This window comes from Pseudonaja textilis, chromosome 4 (genome assembly GCF_049901715.1).
Source record: "Pseudonaja textilis isolate UNSWEBS1 chromosome 4, rPseTex1.2, whole genome shotgun sequence".
Classification (NCBI taxonomy): Eukaryota; Metazoa; Chordata; class Lepidosauria; order Squamata; family Elapidae; genus Pseudonaja; species Pseudonaja textilis.
The window spans coordinates 1977496-1987723 of NC_141993.1; the positions used below are offsets into that span (position 1 = coordinate 1977496).

Sequence of the window (10228 nt, forward strand, 5' to 3'; positions counted from 1 at the left end):
CTGGGAGACAGGCGAAGTGGCCATGTGAGGGTGCAGCTAAGTGAGCTGCCAGCCTGGAATGGACTCTGCTGACAGGAAGAGACCACGAGAGGGAAAACTGAAAGAATCTGTGACTGGAGGCCAATCCTCTTACTGGCAAGGGTCTATCTGGATCCCTGAATTTAAAATCTTACCCCACCTCACTGTAGTTCAAATGTGCTATGTTTGGGCTTCAACCATGCTTGCCTGTCTCTGTGACCCAAGGATGAAGGGAAGCACATCATCCACTAAGGCAATAACCTTTCATTGACTAAAGATCTGACTGAAAAAGTGTCCAAGATTGAAAGGTTGGGCCATCTGTTAATAGTTATAGTAGCAGGAGCAACTTCAGGCACCATAATGGCACAGTAGAGTCTAGGTCAAGTTCAAGCATGCCAATCCCTCTGGGGTATTTTTAATGAATTTCCAGGCGCTATTGATTGGATCACCTATTATACTTAGATGAGAGCATGAGATATTCCAAGATATTCCAAGGGTTGGGTGACCAACCCCGGCATACAAACAAACCTGTAAGAGGTACCCATCAACTAAGATCCTCAGTAACAGTTCTCCAGGTAGAGGCATGTTGACCCTTATCACCCATGCAGATTTGATGGAGTACCTTGTCTTTTTAACTTGAATTTCTTCCTCACGGACTTTCCCAATCTAACAAAGCATTGTGCCTTCAGACTTACCCACCTGCATGTTGCCAACATACAGCTGATAGTAAGGTTGTCCCTCCAATACTAACTTATCTGGGTCATACTCATAACTAGAGATGTTACTCTCATAAACCTGGAATGTCAGGTTGCATGGACTCTGTATTAAAACCTCATATTGCTAGCACTCTTGGCTACACAAAATTTCCCAAGAAAGCTGAGATCCATGTGCAATTTTCCTAATAACACAATCTGAGCTACCATGAATGTTTAGGCAGTAAACATCAACATCCTCCCCAAACGTGGACTTCAAGCCATCAAGAACATCATCACTGATATGCCTAGCCATTAGACTGTGGGACATTGCATTCACCCTTACCCACTTCACTTTTGGTAATAATTTATATGTGCAAATCAGTGGCCTAGCCATGGGCAGACACATCACTCCTCAGATAACATCATCTTCATGTTGACGCAGAACAATCCTTTCTTAAGGATTATTTGTGTTGCACGTAACCTGGATCTGCATAACCACCTGTCTTCCTTTTTTCCCCTCCCTCCCCAACTCATTACAATTTAATGGCTGCAGCTCATGAAAACTTATCCCTTAAAATTTGTGAGTTGAAAAATGTGCTACCAGACTTCTTCTGATCCATAACTGGATAACTGTTTATCTGGATGAATCACTCCGAGTCTTTGCTTATATCGTCTGGAATGACATTGCTTATGGAAGAGACTGATGTGGCTGAATGGCTCATTACCCTTTGATTGATGCTGTTCACATTTTGAGATAATTGGATGCCTCTTTCTCAGGGCTAGAGCGGTGCTTTAATGATACTCAAAGTAATGGAGACCCTGTGCTTTCCTGAACCACCTCAAATGCAGTGGGTCTCAGACACAATCCCTCCATCTTCAACACTCTTGGCTTGCTCCTTTGGTCCTTCCACAACCATAACACAGCTAATGGTGATGTTCAGGTGAGATGAACCGATTATGAGGCCTCACATACCCGCACATGGTATGGATGGAAATGATACTTTAGTCCAGAGAGAAGAGGACATTCAAACCTCTAATCATTGTCTATCTGCCTGAAGGGCAAGATGTGGGAAGTTGGACTTTATGTATATTTTTGTATGTATGCATCCTGCAAAAGAAAACTAGCGTGGCAGGTAAATAAAAACTGCATAAACTGCTACTCTCAAAAAGGGCTGAGGATACAAACCCAAAGAGTGTTAAACATGATGAGGGTTTGCATATATTAGTTTCATTTGTATTGGTTTACATTCTGTCCATTCCCAAATGGTTTTGGAATTCAGTGATGGATGGAGAAACTGAAATCCAAAACCAGCAACATAATTCTCCTAAACATTTCTTAAAGGCTTGAATACAAATATTGGTTTTCAAACCCATTTAACTTTATGTGCAGTTTGTTCCATGATGAAGTCCCACCATGGATAAAGTAGAATTTAATACTGCTTGTAAATATAACAGGGCTGCTACATCCAATCACCACCCTTTCTCCTCTACTCTGGCCATATTTCTGATCCACCTTCAAAGGCTATTCCACAAATAATGCACTGCATATTTCCTAACATTCCTGGCACAGTATGTTCTAAGGAAAGGAAAGGCAATCTGTTCTAAGACATCAGATACTTCCATCTAACTCAATCCCAGTGGTATGCTACAGAGCAACTTAGATCTAAGGTGCCTTTAGCCAAATAGGGTGTTTTATGGCTGGTTCTTAAACAGCCATTTTGTGAAGTTCTTCTGTTATAATCATTTTGAGAAGGTCCACCTCACACCCTTATTGCAACCTCCCTCAATTTTGCACTTCTAACCTAAGCCATGAATAATAAAGCTTGCCTGGCCCAATATCTGGATTACTTCCCACAATATCTCCAGCAAGAACATATCTGAGGATGGCCCATCTTTCTCCTACGTCATTTAGGGTGACTCTTTTCTCTGCTCAGAGGGAAGGGAAATCGTGTGCCATTTCTGGACGAAAACATTTCTTTTCTCTCCCTGCAACACATCTGATTCAATTATTTTGTCTGTGCTGTAGGAAAGATGTGGATGTAACAGTTTATGATTTCCATGGAGAAAGGTGCTGCCCTGTACAGAAGGACCTCCTGAGGATACGGAAAAAAACCCGTGGACAATTAATCCAGATGTTCCTCGTTCATAATCTAAGGCTTCTATCATGCATTTTAGCTGTAACATGCTGGTTACAGCTAAATGTAGAGTTTTCAAATATGGAAAAGGAGAAGAGAACAATATGGAATATTATACAAGGAAGAGTTTTGAGGTCAGAAGAGACAAACAATATATATACATGCCACAGAACAGAAGCAAAATTTCATGCCGCTATCAAAAAGTGTGAAAGTCCAGTTTTAGTATGCCAGTGAAAGGTGATTTCAACTTGGGGATACTTATTTAGCAGTAGACTCAGCATGGGTGTAATGAGGCTTACTGTTTGAAAGACCATTCCTGTGCTTTCAGTCTCCAAAATGCTGCTTGCGGTTTCTGTGGCTGGAGGGATCAGTAGAGGAGGTGGTGATGAGAGTGAAGGTAGTTTTGCATGAGTGTGCAGTGCAGACTGAGGTGAAAACAATGGGTGCTGGTGGTTGGAAATTTTCTGGAGGTGAGGGGGAATAAAATCATCTAGCGTTGGAAGGGCCAGAAGGAAACCAGAAGACACGTTGTTTGAAATTGCTAAACCTTGGTCAAAATGGCGGAGAGGTGCTGGTGATGTGCTTGGGCTGGATTCTTCTCTGCCTGGCTGAATCTGTTGGAAAGGCCCTGTTATAATCTCAGTTTGAACTGAGGTGGTAGGAGAGGAAATGGCAGCCTGTGGGAGACAATATCTTGAGATAACAACAGTAGAGAGGTGCAGGACATTCAAAATACCTACAAGGAAAGACCTGCTCATGTGAGTAGAGTAAAATGTGCTACTTTCCAAAGTAAAATATTTTACGTAGGTGACAACTTCTCACATAGCTCTCAAATATCATAATCAATCAACAGATCAACTTAAATTACCCTCTATCCTCACATGTCACTTTGTGCCAGCTGCTACATTGGCCCTTATCTAAAATAGAAAGAAGCATTAGAAATAAAACTGTGTTCTTTGTTGCACCTCCTGCCCTGTATGTTACTGAGGATGCTAACTGAGAAACATTTGATTTTTTTAAAAAAAATCATATTCCCAGGGTTAGCTTAGGCCCTAAGGGTTTTTTGTGCTCAATTTGCAAAGGAGTCCTTGGGGTTTCCACAAAATGTGAAATATGATGAGAAACTAGAAAGTGTAGAGAAGAACATGAAAGATAGTAAACCAAGAGGCCAAATCCCACGAAGAAGAGTTAAATGAACTAGGTATGTTGAGCTAAAAGAAAACAGCAAAGGGGAGATACTGAAAGGCTATCGTAGGAAAGAAGTTGTGAATATAATCTCTATAGTACCCAAGAATACAAGAAGAGGTTTTACAGAGAATCATCTAAATGTGACATAAGAGGAAATTTCCTGGCACTGAGATCCATTAAACGGTGGAACAGCCTGCTTTGGAGTCTCCAACATGATTTTCAAGCAAAAGTTTGACAGCCATTTGTCTAAGATGGTCTGAGGGTTCTTCCCCTAGATCAGGGGTGTCAAACTCACATCATCACGGTGGCATCACATCATGTATTGGGACTTTTTTCCCCTTCACTAAATCGGGTGGGGGCAGGGCCAGCACATGACACATGCAGCCCATGGGCCAGAAGTTTGACAGCCCTGCCCTAGATGAATTGCACCAGGGTTCCTTAAAACCCTAGAATTATATGAGTCTATAAAATAAGAGCGCAATATGATTTCATAACAGCAAGCTGAAACACCAAGGATGCCATAACAAAATGTATCTGATTAAAAGTGAATCTCATGTCTGAATGTGATAAACTATGGTTTCTCCTAAGTAATCTAAAATAAAATTACATTCAGTTAAAGCTATTTTATCATTACTATGTAATAAATTCATACTTTTATTGCCAAAACCAAACAAGCCAAGAGAAATGTAGGCATTAAGAACAATTGTAAAGAATATTTAAATAGAATTGGACATGGAACCACAGTATTACCTGCAGCTTCTTACACTGTGGTGAAGTAAATCTTGTTAGAAGATTTACTTCTATAATGAATCTTTCTGATATCAAAACTCACAAGATTTAGAAGCAAATTATCTAACCTTGATCACAATAACAGTGTAATTAGTCTAGAAAAAGGTTAACTACTGGGAGAGAAAAAAAGGAAAAAAAGAGGATGGACACAGCCCTTCTATGTATTATGATGATGATTAAGATTATGATTCTCAGAAGACATAATTTGGAAAGTAGGTAAATCATAATCAAGATTCCAAGTTTATTCTTTTCCACATTCCAGGTGGACCTAGAACACAGTGGACCAAGTACAGAAGGATTTCCTAACTGAGTTCCTGCCTGACGCAACAACTGAATAAATCATTTTGGAAACACTAAATCATGAAAACCAACCAAGCAAGGAACAACTTAGTTCATGTTTTTTTTTTAAAAAAATACCAATTTCAAAAAGTAATATTCCTTGGGTATAAATACAAATTACTAAAATTACACATCAGAGATACATCTAAGACACATGCATGTTATTTGCATCCATCTAGGCTTTCAGCTAGCTACTTACGTGTGGCTTGCTCTCAGAGAGGTTTGGTCTCACACTCCAGTAATCCTTCACAGACAGAATCTCCCTATTTGAGTCAACACCAGAAAGTCTTCTCCAGCCATCTACAAAACGAAGACTTTGAGATTATTTAAACGATACTTAACGGTGAAGATTTACACTTGCATAAACAACAGATGTTTTGAGGAAATAGTAAAAACCGAAGCTTTAATAATTACCTGTGCTGGTTTCTCCTTGCTGTTCGGCTGAATGAACTGGTGACAAGTATCAGAGAGAATAAGGAAGGGGAAGAGACATCATATTTTAAGTCATCAGAGAAGAACAGAGAAGTGGACTACTTCATGTCCATGGAACACTTTCCAGCAAGGCTGCCTAATTCCCATAGAAACATGACTCTGTACAACGCCTGACCTTTACAGACACAAAGCCATAGCTCAGAGTAGTGAAGAAACAATTGTTCACTGACATTTCATTCTAGCACACAAAAAGGCAGCCAGAGTTCTCAGTAAGAATTTCAAATGCCACACATTATAGCAAATGGAAGATTTCAATATTTAACCTATGATGCAGGCTGAGAGCGGAAAATGTATCTGTCCATTAGTCTTGCCAGATGATTGAGAGCCACAAACAAGCAAGTGCATTTAAAAGCACCAATACATCACATGCTATCTTTGTGGAGCGCAGCAAGAACATGAAACATAGTGTTAACACTTTACATGCTCGCCTTATTTATACTGCTCTGAAATCATAACAGTAAAAACTACAAGCTCTCCTTTTTGTCGCTAGAAATATTATCACAGCATTGCCAATTTCTTAGCTAGATTTCTCTTTCTCTCTCTCTCTCTCTCCCTCTCTCTCCCCCTTTTAACTCCTTCTGACATTTTTTATATTTGACTTTGGCACTACTTATCTTTCCCATCCTTCTCAAAATATGAGGAAAATAATCTCCCTGACTCAGCAACACACTTTTCAAAACAGAACTAAGAGAATCAGCACAAGAATCCCATTTCCATGGTAGGGAATATTCCTTTTGGGCTGCTGGAAATGTATAGAAAGAGCATGTAGAAAAAAGGCCAACCAGCAGCAGCGTGAAGAAAGCTGCTTAGTGAAAAACCTGAAAAATCAGGCATGATCAACTTTTCTGAACCACTGAACAACAGTTAATTTTATGCCATGCCTTCAAAAATAGTCAAAGGCCTTTCCAAAAGGACACATAAAATAAGAGAGCAGAGCACAAATAGTACTAATTTACTGCTTAAATAAACAGACCTTCTTCATTCCCCCAATATTAATTCGATTATTCCAAAAAGTTTAGAAGGTCATGAAAACTTTGGCAGCAAAGGCAGTATTTATTAATATATAATTACTATTTATTTACTGTACTATTTTTATTTTATTTATATTTATTATATATCTCAGGGGCTGCCACAAAGAAGAGGGAGTCCATTTATTTTCCAAAGCACCTGAGGGAAGGACAAGAAGCAATGGGTGGAAACTAATCAAAGATAGAAACAACTTAGAACTAAAGATAAATTTTTCTGACAGTTAGAACAATTAATTAGTGGAACAACCTGCCTCTAGAAGTTGTAAATGCTGCAACACTGGAAGTTTTTAAAAAGATGTTGGATAGCTATTTGTCTGAAGTGGGGTATGGTTTCCTGTCTAGGCGGAGGGTCGGACTAGAGGACCTCCAAGGTCCCTTCCAACTCTGTTAGACTATTCTATTCTATTTACTGTTGTTCTGTTGCCCTGTAATTGCTTCCTTAAGATAAATTGTTCCATACCATTAAAGGGGAGGAAGGATGAAAATGTACATTTCAGAAAATAAACTGATCGGTTAAAAATATGGCTAAACTGAATATACTGCATACTCAAATTAGCTTGTAGGTCTTAGACTCATACCATTTTCCATTTCTATTTTCCCTCACTTTAAACCTTACAGAGACTGTTTTCAGTGGTTCGTCAGTGGAAGCCATCGGTAAATTGCTGGTGGTGATTTGGGGCACACATGAAAAGGACAATCTGAGTTGGGGGCAGAGAAGAGGCACCCGTGGCCTCTAAGCTCTGCTCCCTAGTTGGAAGTTGGAAATGGAATTTGAAAGAAGCATAAAGAAGAACGAGAGAAGAAAGGAGAGAGAAATCCTCACTGGATTTTTGTGAGGATAATATAAATGCCCCTTGATTAGTTGAGGTACTATGATATGTAACAGCTTCCAATTTAGCACCTAGCCCACACGGAAATCAACCAAAAATATGCAACAGCAAGAATTGTATGCCACTGTCTGTCTAGCTCTGCACATAGTTAATGATTTAACAGAATTGGGTGATAAAGGGGGCAGTAAAGAAAACTGTAGCCTTCTGAGTCAGTTGTAGAGTTACAAAAGAAGGGTTTTGCAGACTTTGGTCATAACAAAGATCTATCCAAACTCTACCCATTTTTGTACATGAATAAAGTTTCAATTTGCCCTTTCATGCATGAATAAAATAAAATAAATTACATTTGCATGCATAAAATTCCATTCCCATTTTACAAATGCAAATGCATGCATAGAATTCTGTGAGCTGAAGTCCACACATGTTCTTTATTACCCTTACTATAACTGAAACAGATGGCGAAATACTTTAACAGCACACTGTGGATGTCAGTGCCATGATTTAAAAATCCATTTCCTACATTGCAACATGCCTAGGAAGAATTGTGATTATGGGATGGGCAGCAGCTGCTATAGCATGTTATTGTCCCCAGCAGCTATGCAGTAGTTGGCAGGGTCAAGCAGACTTGCTAGGGCTGCTGCTAACTATGAGAAGGCATCACAAAAGGACATGGAGTTTGACTTTTAACGTTATTAATTCATGACTAGAGATTTAAAAAACTCCCCATAGAGAAGATTACAGAAGGAAATTGATATTATTCAAATATTTCTCTATAATTTAGAAAAAAGATAAAACCAATAAGCATATCCAATTTCAGTGCTCAGGGTCTTCTAATTGTCAGGACTCCAAAAATCCACCCCCATTCAAATCATAAGTCTCTAGCTGCATCTCAGAGAAAAGAAAATTGATTTATTAGAAGTGGCCATGTGGTGTTAGCTGGATGCAGCCAATACTAAAATACATCATTCATTTCCTCCTTAACCCGGGCCTTTCCCCCACCCTCTGGATGTGTATTCTCCAATGGGACACATCCATATTCAAGAGTCATCAATCATGCTCTCCAGTAATATTCTTGCACTCCGACAACTTTGGGCTGCCAGGGTGATTATCTAGGCACTTAAGGAATGCATTGCTTTCCCCCACTTCCTTTTTCTGGCAGCTAAAAAGACCAAAGAAGTTTCTTTTTACTAATAGCAATTTAGCAAAAATATTACCAGTGGAGAAATCAGCAAGCAAACAGCAAAGGACTTTCCAATCAGTTTACCCAAAGGGTAAGAAAGGGCTACGAATTTTGCTTACCAGTGTGATAGATGGAGCCATGATTAAAAATGTGGCTTATTGATTCAGCTGCGGAGACATGACATATGTACTAGTTGGGGGGGACTTTAGGCAGTAATATGGAAGATAAGGATAGCAAGAGTAGTATATAGTGGAAATAAAGAGTGCATGAGAATATATGGAATTGATTCACCACAATATATGATTCATTACCGAACAGGGAATAACACAAGGATGTGTGTTTCCCCTTGGCGATTCCTTATGGAAAAATGCATACAGAATGGTTGTGGTAACCTTAACACCATATTGGTTGAGATATGAATGTGCATACTTTTATGTGCAGATGCTGTGTTCTGGTCCAAGAACCTGAATGATTTTCAGCCAATAGAAGGTAGGATAGGGAAACAGTGCAACAAGGATTATGAACCTGCACTTCATGTATTGAAGTTGCACTTGACAGAAGCATCACAGTGAACAATTGCAAGTTATACATACATGGTGAAAAATTAGAGCAAGTAAATTATTACCATGGTGTAATGCTTACCAAAGAGTAGAAAACTGAGAAATGTTAATTTCTACTTTTTAAACTCTGTTAGAAAAGATAACATGGGAAATATAAAATCCCTTTCCAAGAAATGCGTTTATTAAACATTCACACCTTATTATATAGAGTAGAGTATGTCAGGAGAAACATGAAAGATGAATGAGTATAGTTTACTTATAAAAAGTTTGTGGCAAGACAAGAAGCAAAAGTCAAGAATGAACGGCGTTATGTGAATGGAACTAATATACAACAAGCTACACTGAATTAAATTTTCTTTTTTCATCCTCTGCCTCCAGTTTCTTCATTCCTTTTTTTCTACACTTTGTATAGTAGTGCTTACCCAGAAATGAATAGTGTGGTGACTCTATGTCATCATGAGAACAAAAATATCCTAGAGAATGGCACGTCCTGCTCTGTATCCATTTAAATATTCTTGCTCAGAGCTTGTTTACTATGATTATATATATCTTTCTTTCTAAGTGAACACAACAAAATGCCATTGTAGTGAGATATCAAGTAGATATTCAAGTAGAAGATAGTTCCCCTTCCCACAAAAGATCAGTAAAATAAAATAAATAAAACAGAATCTCTTGAGCTTCTATGTAAGTTTGCTTTTAAAACATTATCTTAATGTGAGTTGTTTTACTAATCCTGAAAGAATGAATTCAAGTATTTTACACAAACTTAAAATACACACTTTCAATTTCTAAGACTTTATTCTCGTGTTCAAGTGCTGATTCTTTACTTCACTGAAATTTGCACTGTGTCTTTGAAATGTTTGCTCATTTGCAATTATATTCTCTAATCCATCCTTGACATTCAGCTAAACATTATTCAATCCAATCCCAGCATGCAAATTTCAGTTAACAACCCACATGCTTTATTGTGGGAC

At 38.6% G+C, this 10228-nt stretch overlaps 1 protein-coding gene across 28 annotated transcripts in view; it reads right to left on the reverse strand.

Annotated features, from left to right (window-relative positions):
• The window catches only part of SORBS1 (sorbin and SH3 domain containing 1), a 100965-nt gene that overhangs the window by 56582 nt on the left and 34155 nt on the right, over positions 1-10228 (reverse strand). For 22 of the 28 annotated variants that reach the window (XM_087932108.1, XM_087932117.1, XM_087932102.1 and 19 more), the window contains exons 5-7: positions 5579-5614; positions 5364-5464; positions 3148-3525 (exon numbers count right to left, since the gene is read on the reverse strand). In XM_087932108.1, the coding sequence (XP_087788234.1) occupies positions 3148-3525; positions 5364-5464; positions 5579-5614 (515 nt within the window). Of the gene's footprint in view, positions 1-3147; positions 3526-5363; positions 5465-5578; positions 5615-5919; positions 6017-10228 lie in introns of those variants that run through there. The other 6 variants (XM_087932118.1, XM_087932115.1, XM_087932113.1 and 3 more) reach the window with 3 other exon arrangements.